Source organism: Notechis scutatus, chromosome 2 (genome assembly GCF_049901735.1).
Source record: "Notechis scutatus isolate UNSWTSFEM ecotype Mainland chromosome 2, rNotScu1.2, whole genome shotgun sequence".
Classification (NCBI taxonomy): Eukaryota; Metazoa; Chordata; class Lepidosauria; order Squamata; family Elapidae; genus Notechis; species Notechis scutatus.
The window spans coordinates 112,147,357-112,163,778 of NC_142010.1; the positions used below are offsets into that span (position 1 = coordinate 112,147,357).

General features: G+C 37.3%; 1 protein-coding gene across 1 annotated transcript in view; it reads left to right on the top strand.

Moving 5' to 3' along the window:
* The first annotated feature begins 5,518 nt into the window (after window positions 1-5,518).
* HID1 (HID1 domain containing) overlaps window positions 5,519-16,422 on the top strand; it is a 52,003-nt gene continuing 41,099 nt past the window's right edge. The window contains exon 1 of the mRNA XM_026667413.2: window positions 5,519-5,811. Coding sequence (XP_026523198.1) covers window positions 5,746-5,811 — 66 coding nt within the window. The 5' untranslated portion in view covers window positions 5,519-5,745. The remainder of the gene's footprint in view (window positions 5,812-16,422) is intronic.

Below are 16,422 nucleotides of genomic sequence, written 5' to 3' on the forward strand. Positions count from 1 at the left end.
TTCTGTCAAATGATTTTTTGGTGTCTGTTTTTTTTTTGTCCTTAGCCTTGAAGACAGGATCCACTTCTCATTATTTGCTACTTATTGAATTTATTTTATATCCTGCCTTCCCTCCAAGAACTCATGGCAGAATTAATAGGATCTTTCTTCATTTTATAATCTCAACAGCCACCTGCAATACAGGTAGTCCTTGATTTATAAGAGTTCATTTAGTGACTGTTCAAAGTTACAACAGCATTGAGAAAGGTGGTTTATTTCTCAATAAATGACCCTAAAGGAACATCTGTGGTTCCTAAAACTCCAAAAATATGCCTATGAACATATCTGAAATAGATAATTTAGCATCTTCAAGATAACAGGTTGTACTGTAAAGCATAACAGATTTCTTTTTTCACACCTTGCACTTATTATGGAATAGTATTGGCATAATGGGAAAAAGACTAAGGATAGCTGTAGGCTGCTTCATTCATGGGTTGGGAGTGAAATGAGAAAATCATTGTATGAGTGAGAGAAAGTTTGGATTCACGCATGATAGTTCAACTATGAATGAGAATAGGGTATAACTAACTCAGAGTAGGCTAAACAGCTTTAATCCTGAGAGGTTTGCAGGTAGACTTACTTATTCAGGCATACAAAATCTTCCCCAATTTGGTGTCTATTTTCATTGACTTGTGAGACATGATTTGCTTTCCTTTAATACATAAAATTCGCATTTCAAATTTGGTCCTACATTATGTCTATACTGGAACCTGATCTGTGGGAATCTTTGAAAGTGTTAAAAGTACTTTTATTCAAATGTCGTTTGAATGCAATGCAGAAATGTTTGGTATTGGATAAAAAGCTTTTTCATTGTTCTGGATCATCCCATTATTTCAGTATGAAGCATTTAATGAGGTATGGTACTGCTGGATGATGCAGCTGAGACTTATTTTAAGAATTACAATGAAGGGCAAAAGTAAATAATTTTAAAAAATGAGAATAAGTAACCCTAAGATCTAGGATAGAGATATATAACTGATACCAGTGGTGGGATTCAATTTTTTTTACTACCGGTTCTGTGGGTGTGGCTTGCTGGGCGTGGCAGGGGAAGGATACTGTAAAATCTCCAGTCAGAGGTGGTATTTGCCGGTTCTCCAAACTACTCAAAATTTCTACTACCGGTTCTCCAGAACTGGTCAGAACCTGCTGAATACCACCTCTGACTGATACCCAAGAGGCACATGTTCCCTCAAAGTTTTCAACCTCAAAACCACTTCAAAAGTATGCCTACTTAATTTTAACAAATTTTAAATTGACTTTGCTGACTCAGTTATAAATCATGAATTAGATACTTCATGGTTTAATTTAATCCCAAAAGACAATTCTAGACTAGATTAAAATCTTTATTGTTAAGTAATGAAGTCAAGAATAAAGCTACACAAAATAGATGATTGCAAGTGTAATGGTGAGAAATGTACCGTAGTGTTCTAAACATAGTGGCCTTTTTTCCTCTTATTCCCATTAATGGATTCTTGGCATGATACTTGGCTCTGAAGCAGAGCGGTTGTTGCATACATAATACAATGGCCACCTCTGCTTGAAGAACCACTGGTTCCAGCATCAACCTTCATTCTGTTCCCTTCTCCAGGTTCCATCTTGCCCCTTTCAGACCTCCTCAGTCAAGCCAGCAGGAATGGGGGCACTGTTTCCATCTCTGCAATTTTCTTAAAAACTCCCCCGTTTCAGAACTTTCCACTTCTCTCCCTTCCTGACTTGAGATAAAGGAAAGATAAGTCTTCTCTTTTCGTCCACTTCATTGCTTAATGCTCAGGGTCAGAACTAGGTGCAGAAGCTTTATTGCACAGCCAGTTGGGCAGCTTGCAGCTGAGAGAGTCTTGGAACGGAACTGTGAAAGGAGACAATTTACATGATGATTGTATATTATCTTCCCAAAATGTTTTATGTTTAGGTGGCCTTCCAAAAGAACTCAATAATCTAAAACACGCTATATTACAAATGCTTCCTTCCCTTCACCAAGATGTGGGAATGAGTAGAGGAGGTCATTCTAGGACCGGAAGGAATCGGTGGAAAATAGGGTGCATTTTCAATATGCCTGGAAATTGCAAATAAAAAGCCATAGACCTGATTAATGCTGTCACAGAGAATGATCTAACAACCTAGGCATTTATCTTAGATGGTCACATGGAGGGGAAATTCTGGGGAAAAGCTAGGTATAATACGCATCACTGATGTTGGTCATCCTGGCAGTGATGATCACAAGATCATTTGTAGGAAGGCCAAGGGTGGGATTCAACCGGTGTTACTACACGCTGTGCGCGTGTGTATTACACCATAAGCTGTGCCGCCCGGACAGCTGATAAGCGCGCGTGGGTGCATAGCGTTTGAAAAAGCACTTATTTACTGCTTTTTCAACCTCAACTGTGCTGCGCAAAGCAGCTGAGGTTGAAAAAGCAGGAAATAAAGGTCAGGTAACAGCCCAGGTGGGCAGATGGGCCAAACAGCAGTTCTGTGTCTGCTGCTCTTCAGGGCTACCGGTTCTATAGAGCCGGGCAGAACCGGTAGCATCCCACACCTGAGGAAGGCTTGCATGAGGTAGCTGATCCTTCAGCAAGTACTGACAGTCTAACATTCTTAGAGAAAACAAAAAATATTTTGTAATTGGAAAGAGCCATACACAATTGGCAGTAGATATGGATAACAGGCATATTATTGGGAGTTTTAGCTGCCAACTGAGTAGAAGTGAATTCAGCCATAGGTACAATTTCAGGTCAATTGTCTTGCTACCGTAGTATTTTACATAACAGTGAAGGTGTTTCTGAAGTCTCTGATCATTTAAAGTTTTAAACCTTGCCTGGAAGCTGGAAGCAGGAAAAATATAACAGTGGTTAGTGATGCCTATCCATACAATCCAACAAAGCCATCAAGAGACAAAATAATCACCATGTTCTCTGTTCAAGCGGATTTGAATTAATGCATCATTGTGTCTTGTGTATAGTTAGCTCATCTCTGATTTTATTGGATAGTGTTTTTCTGAATTGGTTTAGTTTTCGTCCCAAGCTAATTGCTGAAATTCCCACATTTTTTTTTATCTTGACAAAGGCAGCAAATCTCGTGTTAACAGTCTGTTTGTCAGGATTCCGGCAGTTACCCCCATTTAAATAATGAGTCTTGAGCCAAACTTCCAATTTATTGGGAGGTAACATGCCGGCATTGCCTGGGTGTAGCCGACTCTGAGACACATAATTCATTGTCACCCTTGACCCTGGTTTTCCCCTCACCCCCTGGGTGTATCGTAATTCATATTCTCCAATAGGACACATCCATAGCCAAGAGTCATCAATCATGCTCTCCAGTTAGAATTTTGAGAGGCAGAAACTTTGGTCACCTAGTTACTATCTTTGAAAACATTTATGGAATGCAGTTTCGGTTTTGCAAGCCACTATACTGCTCCCCCCCCCACACCTTTCTTTTGGCAACTCTAAAAAGACCAGAGAAATATTTTATGAATTGACACTGTTACTTGACTGAATCCTCAAAAATATTTATTGTACATCCCCCAAAATTCATATAATGGCCAAAATCCATAGTTTGTAGTTTCAACAGTCCCTAGAGCTAACTATAAATCCTAATGAACTTAGTTGGTGGGAAATCATCTGATTTTAGCTGTATAGTTCAAGGAAGGCAGTAAATTTTGTTGGGTGCTTATAGTTGTCTGGCAGGGATTAGAGTACATATGCTCAGTGCCAATGTAAGAAAGAATTTTCATACTGATAAACTGGCTAGTAACTCAATAGCTAAGATCCAGGTGCACATTGACCCATTTTCATAGAAAGGTAGTTTTTTCCTCATTACACAAAGCCAAAGACTAAGAAAGCTAAAGTCACCATCAAGGAAGCCGAGGCATTCCTATAGTCTTTCTTGTTACAATTTTTATTCAAGATTTCAGTGTCTTACTAGGCTAACTTATTGTTAATATAAATTTCAACCTGAGAAGGGCTGCCATTCATTTCTAGTTAATGAGATTTTATTAAATGAGATTTTTAATTGATGAGTTTTAATATTTAATAACATTGTTAATTTATTTGCATATTATTAGCCACTTTGAGTACTTTTGTTGAGAAAAGGCAAGTTATAAATTACCATTTTTAATTTTATATTCTGCAGTGGGACCCTACACACACATACAAGAAAGTTCCATTTATAGTTCTTCTGTTAAGGAAATTAGAACTGCAACCAAGTTGCTAATATATGTTTACAGTTAAAGTTATGACCTTTAATAATTAGTATTTAAATATTTAAAAGGGGAAAAACTTTCTTCATGTTAACAATCCAGATTATGCATAAGCACATGGAGAGAGAATTATAAAGGAGAATAAGGTTTTAAAGTGTCCTCATCTAATATTGTGCTGTTGGGAGGGAAGGAGAAGGCATGAAGCAATAAATAAATGATGTCAAGGAGAGGCTAATGAAAGGAAGTGAGGGATCATTTTACAGACCTAACTTCTCGAGGTACAGTGGGGAAGCTGTCTCGCTTGGCAAATTTTGAGCATAATTAAGGCAGGGAAACGAGTTATTTTATTGCCATATTGTCATTGTCAAATACAAAAAATGCTTGTTTGTGTGTGAGAGACTCTCCTGTAAATTACTGAGGTCTTATTAGAGACCCACTCTGGATAAAGTTTATGGAGTTAGTGTGAATAGAAAGGTAGCATCATTTAAAAAAAAAAAGATGAGGGTTTACACTGACCCTGCAGAGACCTAGCTTCAAAGCCACACCCAGCATTGTAAGATCACTTTGTGGGTAGACAACCTTCTCTCAGCCCAGTTCTACCTACCTCTCAGGGTGTGGTAGTGGTTGGAAGAATGGGAGGAGAGAAGAGCAAGAGATGGGATATGAATAGAATAGAATAGAATAGAATTCTTTATTGGCCAAGTGTCGTTGGTCACACGAGGAATTTGTCTTGGTGCAAATACTCTCAGTATACATAAAAGAAAAGAAACCTCCATGAATAAGCATCGTTAAAAGTACAAAGCAAGTGTGCTTAAAAGGAGGAAATACTTAAGGGTCTATTTCAAGGGCAAGCAGCCAAGAAAAATGTGGGGAAGAAGGGACTTTGTAGAACTGCGTTTCCCTCCCTGCCGACCTGAGCTGACTCGCTTCTAAAAACGGATTTCCGACTAACGAGCCGCGGAGAGGCAGGCAGCGAGAGGAAAAGCGACAGGCCGAATCAGAGACGGGTGGGGGCCGGATTCAAACGAGGCGGCTGTGGGCTGCTCGCCCGGCGTTGAGGGGGACGAAGAGACGCCTCCACCGGTGGAGAGAGAGGAGGAGGAGAAACAGCGCTGGACCCACCGATCAGCCAGCAGGGAGTAACCAGCCGGTGGCTCCCTGGAGCCGTGGCGGGGGAAGGAGACGGCTGTCGTGTAACTGAGCGAAAGAGAGGCGGAGCCGCGCCTCTGACGATCAGGAAAGGCGGGATCAGCGCCGGGAATAGCCTCAGCTGCCTTTGACGAGCGGGAGGAGACCAGCTAGCCTGCAGGGAGCAGGTGGACGGAGCAGCGCTGATGGAGCCCATCGCGTCCGGCAGAGGGGGCGAGGACGACGGAGATTAAGCCGGACGGGCGGCGGCAGAGAAGGAAAAGGAGGGCAAGGCTACCGCCGCAGTGAGCGACCGCCGGCGAGGGAGAGAGCAAGGCAGGAGCAGGGAAGGGAAGGGAAGCGGACCCGGATCCTGGTGCGGGAGGATGGGTAACGCCGACTCCAAGCTCAACTTCAGGAAGGCGGTGATCCAGCTCACCACTAAGACCCAGGTGAGCGGCTTGCAAAAAGCAACCCGGCCCAGGTCGCTGCTTTATTACAGCAGAGGCGCCCGGGGCAGGTGGCGACGGGGGTGGGGAGGCCTTCGAGGGGGCTTTGGCGGAGGGCTGGTCGGCCAGGACATCTTATCAGAAGCGAGCCGCCGGGTGTCGTCGGCGGGGACATTTTCGGCTAGGGTCGCAACAGGATCTCTTTCTCCGCCGCTCTGGGGCTTATTGGGTTCGGGGATGCATTGGAGAAGAGCTGGCGATGGTTCAGAAACCCTGTTTCTTTGGTTCATGAGAGATGATGGCTAAGCCTTGATGGACCCGGGCATCCACAACCAGTGCTGGGTTGCCAACCCTTTGCCTGCAACATTTCCACTCCATAGGCTTCCAGTTTGCTACCTGCTACCTCACGTGGCACCCCCACAAATCGGTGGAGCCCTCCTCCATCCCTTATGGCTCTCCTGAAGTTCAGACCTTAAGCAAGCTGGCTTTCATTCAGAGCTTTCAGGATTTAGGCCTAAGAACAGTATCCACCTGACTATAGCTGGAGAACTGGTTAGAATAAGATACAAGGAAAACAGTGTGAGAATCGGTAAGATAGCCTTTTAGTAATGCTGTGCAATTGATAGAAAGTAACAGTGTTCACCAAAATAGCAATGGCAACATGGGTAGAATTGAAACTGAAGTCTGCATCTATCTGAATCATGGAATTGTGTTGATGACATCTATTTAACTATATTTTGTTGAGCTATATTGGATCTTTCAGAGACTGGAAAAGTGGTTAAAATGTTCTAGAATTGGGAAAATCCAGGCTCAAGTCACTTCAGCCAGAGAAACTTACTGGTTGATTTTAGGCCCATTGCTATCTCTCAGCCTCATCTATTCCATAGTGTAGATTAATGATATTCCCATTGTAAATTGCCTTGAGCTCCATTATTTATTCTTAACCTAACCTAATAATTTCTATTTTTTCCCTGGAAGCTTGGAGAATAAAAATTGCTTAGGGCCTCAGGCCGATGTCAGGTGCACAGAGGTATTATCAGGGAGAAAAATTATCAAGTAAACTAGTAGCCTACAGGCAAAGCCTAGCAGAATCACCTAGAACAGTCCTGGCAAGTACAACAGCTGTTACAATTTCATCCCACGCACTATAGAAGCAGATTGGAAAGTCTAAAGTACTGGTTGCTTATTAAAGGTCTTTACTTTGTATTTGAGGAATGAGAACTGGTCACTTAAAAAAAACCCATCTAGTTCTGTGTCTAAAAAGTTTAAAATGTAAATCTGGAACATATAGAACTACCTTGTGGTACTCTTGGTTCAAAATACAAGTAATTCTCTACAGTTTACAAATGCTTAAATTTAATTACCATTCTGAGAGGCAGTTATAGTGAAGTAATGTAGAGAGACTGTTATTAATTTCAAAACATCAATTTTAATTCCTCTGCACTGGAGTAATTCTGTCTTAAATTTATGGGTGGTATTTAAATAGTATTTTACCAATGAACAAAACACAATTGCAAAAAAGAATATCCTTTCCTTAAGGAAATATGGTTGATCAGCAAAAAAAAAAAAAAAAAAAGCTTTCTCCTGTGCACCTGATGCCAGGTCACTTCTTCCCTAATTTTTTTTAAAGATCCGGTTTCACTATGTTTAAGAACAGTTGCAAAAGCAATAAGTAATGCTTGTAATCTCATAGAACAGGTTGTGTTTTCCAGAAGCATTTCATATCTACTTTGACTTTTACATAGGTCCGTGTATTTTCAAACATGAGCTTACCTTGGGCAATAGATGAGGAAATGAAAGCATTTTCCATAGTGCTGTTAAATCTATTTTCCTCAATGAGGCTATACTTGGGAAAAAATTACTTGCAGCTGAATACATTGAATACTTTTCTGTTGAAAGGACTTTGTAGTAGTTTTATAAGTAATCCTTCACTTATGACCACAATTGGATCAGAATTTCTGTTGCTAAGCAAGGCTTAATTGAGTTATGGACCATTTTACGACCTTTTTTGCTACTGTTGTTAAGTGAATCAATCACATAGTTGAGTGAATCAAGCTGTCATTAAGCAAATGTGGCTTTCCTCATTGACTTTGCTTGTTGGAAGCCACTGGGAAAGTACAGGTGGTGATCCCATGACTACAGGACAGTAGGGGTGGTATTCAATTTTTTTACTACTGGTTCTGTGGGCATGGCTTTGTGGGTGTGGTGTGGCTTACTGGGTGTGGCAGGGGAAGGATACTGTAAAATCCCCATTCCCTCCCCACCCCACTAACCTGCTTTTCAGCTCCATTTTCCTGTGCAGGGCAACAAAAGAAAACCCAGCTTGGGCTCCAGCTTGGACTCAGGAGGCAGCAAATAGATGGGGATGGGGCCAACCAGATGTGGTATTTACTGGTTCTCCGAACTACTCAAAATTTCCATTACCAGTTCTCCAGGACCTGTCAAAACTGGCTGAATACCACCTTTGCCCAGGAGGCTGCAACCATCATAAATATATGCAGGTTGCCGAACACCCAAATTTTGATCATGGGAACATAAGAGTTGTAAGTGGAAGAAGTGGTTGTAAATCATTTTTTCAGTGCTGTTGTAACTCCAAACAGTTGCTAAACAAATGGTTGCAAGTTGAGGATTACCTGTATAGTGAAAAATGAATAAATATACATAGTTAAATAGATGCGTAGGCAGAACTTGCAATATTAGAGAAAACATAAACAGGGTAATATATGTCCATAACTAAAACCCCAGTAAAGAATCCCGAAGCCCTCATAATTCTTTGTTTCTGTTATGTATTTGTTAAATATCTTGGAGTTTGAACAAAGAGTGGAGAGGCAAGATAACAGAAAAGTAGAAATTAATAATGTAACCTTAGACCCAGTGTGTAGAATACTAAAAACATCAGTCTAGGAATGGAGAGATTCAGGTTCTAGTCCACCCTCAGCCATGGAAGTTAATTTGAGTTCTTTGGCAGGATCCTATTGTCTTAATCCAATCTACCTCAGAGGACTGCTATGAAAAAAAATAGGGAGTGTAAAATATGTGCCACGTTGAGCTCCTGAATGAGAGGTGGAATATAAATAAGGATAGAAAGATTTTGTTTGTTTTTTACTCCTGCATATATATATTTTTGTATTATGTACCTCCAAATCGTAAAAGGTGAAAAATAATTGTAGGCGAATCTGGCCAAAGGAACAACCTACTGAGGTCAGTTAAACTTTACCATGGATTAGTAAATTAAGAATTGCAACTCTGATATAAATTTAGTTTTAAACTTTTAACTTGGCCCCTGATTGTGTTTGCTGACTTTCAACAATATTTGAAATATTTTGTTGATTTTGAAGTGAACAAGTGTGGAAAATGGTGGGAAGAATACCATGAGGAAAAGTGGGTAGAAACACATATGTACATACTTGAAGGGCACTCCTAGCAGATTTTTGTTTGAGTCAGTCACCAAAAGATCTCTGTTAAGATACAGAACTAAACTTATGAATGACACTCTTTAATTATAATTTCAATTGATTTCATTTAATTGTTTGCTTTGATTATAGGCCAGCATAAAACTGTTTACATAACAGTCCTTCTGAAGTACAAATTAACAAAAAGAATAACATAAAGTAAAATTATTAACTTAAATGAATGTACAGGGTTTAAAACTTTGAGACCTATAAAACTACAAGCAATTTGACAATAGTATAAATGCCACATGTAACTATAATAGATAATGCAGTAAAAGTGGAATACTGTGGGAGAAGGGTTTTATTAATTTTTAAAACACACAAATTATCATTATTCATTAAAACCTTTTTCTGGTTGAGACTCTTATTCAATTTCTTTACTTCTCTACTTATTCAATAGCATTTCATCTGTTTCTTTTTGACTTAGTTAATAGTATTCTAAATGCCACAGTTTGTAACTATAATAGACATATACACAACACAAAACAAAAAAAATCTTGAAAGTAATTATGTCTTCTTGAATACTTCAGCTTCAACCATAACAACTTCTATCTTAATTAATCATCTTAGCTTGAATCATTATATTTATATCTTTTGTCCATTTTTTATCATCCCTTTGTCTCATTCCTTATAAAAAAAAAAGAAAATAAGTTTCTCCTGAAATCATTAATCAGAGTATGATGCCTTTCTATCTCCCCTAAGTTAATCAAATTAATCTTTAAAATAATATCTAATACCCAATCCGACTTTGCTTGGTACATTCTATCTAACTAATACATCCAACATAATTAAGTACATAATTAGACAATAAATCCAAATATTAAAAAAGATACTATAATAAAAATTTTATAATAACATCAATACCATAGTCTTATTAAACTCTTTAATTAAAACAATATTCTAAACCTCCCCTATTATTAAGTTTTAAAGCCAATCATTTTTAAACATTTTAACATTTTAATCTCTTATCAACTCTTAAGTCATTACAATACTACCATCTCATCTTATGTACCTTGCAAAATCTTTTTTTTAAAAAAAAAAAATTATACTTTATCCATTATCCATAAAAATTTCTTTTTTCATTTAATTTCAAAACATTGTAGCTTTTCTCCACCTTTTCCCTTTCTTTCTTCTCCCAACAAACCTTTCTACCCCCTTCTTCTAGCCTCTGCCTTACCAGCTTCCCTTCTCTGTCGTATTCCTTTTCCCTTTTGTTTACTATCATCATATTGGTTTTGCACCTTATTTTTCCCTTTCTTAAATGTTTTTAGATCTTAAGTCCTTAAGTCCTTTAGTTTTCTTCTTTTCTCCTTTTCTTTTCTTTCTCTCTTCCTTCTTTCTGGATCAAATTCTGAGATTATTAAAAATGCTCTTCCTTTCTTTCTTGTTCCTCTGCTGTCTTCATCTGTTGTAATGTTTGTTGATAATTAGTGCGCCATTTCTAAGAAAGGAAAGTTCTTCACACCATCTTATTCTTTTCTCCTTAAATCTTTTCTTTTCTTTTCCCTTCTTTCTTCTTACAACAACCAGAATATTCAAAAGAAAATAAAAAAAAACAGTCCCAAAGTTATCAGTCACCAAGGCATTTCTGGGTAATATCAATCCAAGAGAAGAAAGTCCAAATCTGTTTAAAAACTATTCTTGTAGCATCCAACACTTAGCATACAAAATTTTTATTATCTTGTAAACAATTGGCAAATCAAATAAAATAAAAAAAAGGTTAAAAATAAATAAATAACTATGCAGTAAAAGTTCTTGGGTTTGTGGAATACTGTGAGAAGGTAAAGTTGTACTAACTTTTATTGAGTCTGATACTTGCTGAAACTCTATTAGGATTTGTTGAAATTATGACAGTTATGATCCAACCAACTACAACAACAAAAATAGCAAAATAAAACATAGATTGGTATTTTTTATTTAAAAGGGAAAAAAGGGGGGGGAAGGATGGAAACTAGGGTAAAATTGTGTGATCTGATGTTGTCTGGTCTGGGAGTGGGAGTTGGTGATTTTGTTATATTGTACTTTATTAATTTATTTGATTCTTTTTGTTTTTATTGTTTTAAATGTGGTTTTATATTCTGTAAGCTGAGGCACCATGGACGAATAGGCGCCAATATAAATTCAATAAATAAATAAATAAATAAATTACACACACACACACACACACACACACACACACAGATAAGGCTCAGGATCACTTCAGTCAATTGTTTACATTTCATTGACACAGAACCAGGCTACATTGTCTGAATCTAATTGTAAAGAAAGGGCATTTCCTTCATAGAGTATCAGTGCAAGTGAGCTGATACAATACAGCTTTATGATTTAGCTTAAAACTTTTCCCAGACAACAGGAACCAAATACAACCCAAATCCAAGGTTCAGGTCCAGCTAGGAACAGGTAGCTTATTAAGCTAATTAATTCTATTAAAGAAGATCAGTAGATCTCATTTTTTGCTTCTGAACAGGACTTGACTTAGAAACAGACTTGCCTATAAGTTTTGGATTTTTTTCTGTCCATTAGATTGGTTATTATCCTCTGTAATATTCCATGTAATTTTACTCCATGTAATTCAGCAGTGATTTTAATGGCACTTCAGTCTTGGAGGAATATTTATCGGGAGTCTTCTCTTAAGGGATTTTTCCTCAGTTTCCAGATGTAATCTACTCTATGATGTGGAGCTTTAGATCTTTCTGGTATTTAGTGATGATATAATATTTAATTATTTCTAGTTTAATTATAATTCTGTAGTCAGTATGTTATTATTTAGTTTCCTAATTAGGAATATTTTGTGAAATAATAAATTTGACATTGTTCTTGATTGTTTGGCCAAAATAAAAATCAAATCATGCTTTCCTGCTGTCACACTAGCTGACAGATGCGAGCCATTGGCTATAACCTCACCTATTAAAATAAACAATATGCCTTTTGTATAACCTCACCTATTAAAATAAACAATTATTTTGAAAATATCCAACTGCAAACCTAAACTTGCTTTCTAGTCTTGTGAACATTATTGAATTTGTGAGTCCATAACACTTACTGTTTTGTTTGACACAATGTATACTCGTATGAATACTTAGCTATTTTTTTCTGCTGAACTATTGTTTTTGTCATAATAAAACTAATTAATTTGAAAAGCATTATTTTAAAAGACCCCTAAACTGTTCTGAAGAGGCCACAAAATAATGCTATTATTTAAGGCTAAGTATAGCTTAACAATGATTTGTTGCCTAATAATTGGCTGGTTTTGCAGATTGTGTGCTAAACCAAAACAAATCAAATCAAACTACATTATAACTTCTGACAGTTTGTGAAAAATAGTATGTATTGAGCTGAATTGTCTTGGCAAGGATTTGAACTCAGAACTTCAACATCCAAACTAAAGCATCTTTATTGACCTGTTTTTAATTTCCCATTATCTGAACATCCAGCACTGGGAGAGCCTGCTTTCCTGTTTAAAAAGGAAGGTCCTTTTTCTCTTCTTATCACAGATGTATCCTGTTCCCATATAGATTTCACTTAGTTTGTTTTTCTGGAAAGTATTAAAGCAACTGAAATCCACATTGGCATTTTATAAATTTACTTTATAAACAAGGCAGTTAGCACACCTGCAAGTGCTCGTTCAGATAATATATTCATAGTGGATGGCATTCCCGAATCACTTGCTAATGTGTCTTGTTTGTAAGAATTGCATTTAGAAACAGCAGTATTTTTTTTAGTTCTTAATACCAATAATTGCTGAGTTAAGCCTATTTCTTACAACTAATTTCTTAATTATTTAAAAATATATGTTTTGCCATTCTTTAGATAACAGTGAAAGGAGAATATAAAATGTACAGCAAAAATAGTCTCCAGGTTAGTTGGTTAGGGTTTTTTTTGAAGCAGCCATGAGAGATTAATATTACATGGATAATAAAATATTTCTGAGAAAGCAAGGTCATAAAGATATAAACCACTATACAGAGATGAATGTCAGGCAGTATCTTACCTGAGTTACCCCTGCTTATCAGTTTTTAAAAACAAAATTGAAGACATGTCTGAAGGCATTCCATGAATCAAATGCATACAACAAAGATTCTAATTTGAGGTGTTGCTCGCTGGGATAAGATTCAAATATTGGCTTCCAGTAAAATGAAGTGAATATAGGGAAGAGGATAGTTCATAAGAGCCCATGTCATTGCCACGCATATAGATTATTGCATATATGTACCCATTTCATGTATTCATAACTATGTATACACTTATACTTATTATCTTGTAAACAATTGACAAATCAAATAAATAAATAAATAAAAATAAATAAACACGCTGCCTTTAAAAATTACCTGGAAGTTCTTCAATTGATACACAATGTAGTAGCCTAGGTGCTCCCAGATTCCTGCTGCTGGGTCCATGTCACTCCTACTTTGCAGCGTTACACTGGCTTTCTATCAGCTTTCAGGTGAATTTTTTTTAAAAAAAAATCAATAAAGTCTTTATGGCTTGGATCAAAGTTACCTTCAGGATGAAAAGGTCCAACCCCTTTAATTATGCTGGGAGAAGCAGCTAGTTATCCTCATTTTTGTATGTTCAGGGACACTGAGGATACTTTTTTCCCTGTCCTCTGGAATAGCCCTTTTATGAGTAGTTCATATGTTTTGGACTCTAGTTGTCTCCAGCTTTGGGATGCTATCTGTGATGTACATTTTTGTGTTTTAATTTTTGTTCCCCCCTCCTATATTGTGAACCACCAAGAGTCTGCGTATGATTGCAGCAAGATATAAAAGCAATAGTAGACAAATAAATTACTCCTAACCCAAACCTTTACAAGATCATTAGAGGTTAAACCCGAATGTTAAATTGAGGTCACAAGCCAACTGGCAGGCTGTGCACGTCAAGCAAGATAGCTATCGCATATTCTGGATGTCTGACATGAATTAGTACCATTACTTTGGTTGCAGCGTTATGCATTGATTGCAGTTGTTGCAAGGGGAGTGTTTGCAGAGTCTATTATAGCAGAACAATCCAGAAGTGATTAGATCATTAATAACTGGGGCAAGAATCTGACTTCATCAGGAAAAGCAATGTGGACAAACTAGCTAAATCTAGGGAATAAATATTCTTGTTGCTACTAATTGTTGTTCATTTGACGGAATACCTCTCGCTCTAGACCTACTCTTTTAGGAAATTATTATAATATATCAAACCAGACAATGCAGCAAATCCAAACTCAGATGATCCCATTATTGGAAGCACTTTATTGGAAGCACTTATTGGAAGCCTGAATTATGTTCAGAGTTCAGCATGATTTTTGTCAGATAGAAATGAAAAATATTTACCATCTCCATGTTGAGAGCTCCTGATACTATAAGCTGACACTCTATTTGTTGAAGGGGCCGTAGAATGAAAGAGTTGTGGTTCTCAGTCTGTGTCTCATTTGTCATCCAGAAGATGTCTAATGCTATTAGACCTCTTAAAGCCTAGAGCTGCACTATCATACCTGCTCATATATCACATTTAACAAGACTGCAGTTATTCAACTCAGAGGATCCAGACAATTTTAATGATCCCAATTGTCTGCTTCAGTTTGATCGAACAGTTATCTTACCTTTTGGGGAGACTCAACTACAGTGATGTTTTTCTTGAGGCCAGAGAAGCATCAGGTACACAGAGGGTTGATTATTGATTTTCCAGGGTTTCTGTCTACATGAAGGTTACCTAAAAATATCTGAAAAACAGAATCCTTGGTATTTTCCAAAACCATCTTTGATTACTGTATTTAATTTCATGTAACCCTGTTTACTTTATCCCTTTCTTCACAAAAAGTCACTGCTATCTATTCAACTAGAAATAACGTCATTAGGCTCTGAGTAGATATGTATAAGATTATGCTATACATTATTAATGTATTGAAAATGTTTCTGAAGAACCATTTTACCTCACTTAGAATACACCTGTCTGCTATTCATGAAAGCAGATTGACCTTTTTTTCGGAATCACAGGTTGGCCTAAAAACATGTCTGCTTTAATGAGACACTAGAATTAATATGAATCTAAACTGAAATCCAAATCATTTCTTCATTTTCAGTGTTCACAGATATAAAGTATGTTTCCTATATCTTCCCCAGTTTCATTGAATGGCGACTTTAGATCCAACAGCTGTAGCTGTGTATTTTGTTCCAAGTAATTTAGAGATATGTTCCTGGCTCAGCTGGCTTTGGTGAGAGATTATCTGCCATTAGGTTGGCATTGAATCCTAGCAACCAGAAACATACACTTCTGGATGATTGGTCCTAACCCTTCAGATCTTCCAACCGTGCATTCACTGGCACTATAATTGAGTCCATTCAGCTTGCTGCTGACATCTTTTTCCATCTATCTTTCCCAGCATTCTGGGTGTGGTTTTCACACAATTATTCCAGACATGGTAATTTGAACTTGGTTTTTGTGCCTCTGAGCACTCTGGATTGGTTTGTTCTAAGGTTCTTTGTTTGTTTGTTTGTTTCTTTGATTATCAATGGTATTCTTAGAGGTCTTCTCCAAGCCAGAGTTCAAAAGCATCTTTTCCAACCTGCCTAATCAATGTCCAGTTTTCATTTCCATAGAACATCACAATAAATTTTCTGCATGTTTTTGATATTTGCAGTTACGGGAATATCTGAATATCTTTCCACTAGTGCTAGTGAAAGTGGCATTTGTTCCCACAGATTTATATTCAGTACTTTTCCCTACCAGCATTGCTAGCAATGTGGTTTTCTCCTTGGCAATTCCTTGATTAGGATATTATTTTCTGTTTGATTGTTTATCTGCTTGATTGTTTGTCTCCCTGAGAGTTCTTAGACTATGGTATTGTTTTCTATGTAAAGTATAATATTAAAAGTTCTTCATGATGATTTCAGTCAACTTTTGGTATAATCTTCTAAGGTTTAATGAGTGTTGACTTCTGTAGTGTCTTTGAATGAATTAATGTCTGATCCTTGGGATGTTTTAGCTTATTGTACCAATTTCTGATTGGAATCTCTTGAATTTGGAGAACTTTTGGAAGATATGCTTATTTTTCCATGTCTGTTTCTATTTTTGTTGTCTTGACAGATGTTATTGTACTGCTTACCTCTTCCAATAGCTTTCTGCCTTTTAAAAAGTTCTTATCTAAAGTTTTAATTCTTTTCTATTCCTCCTG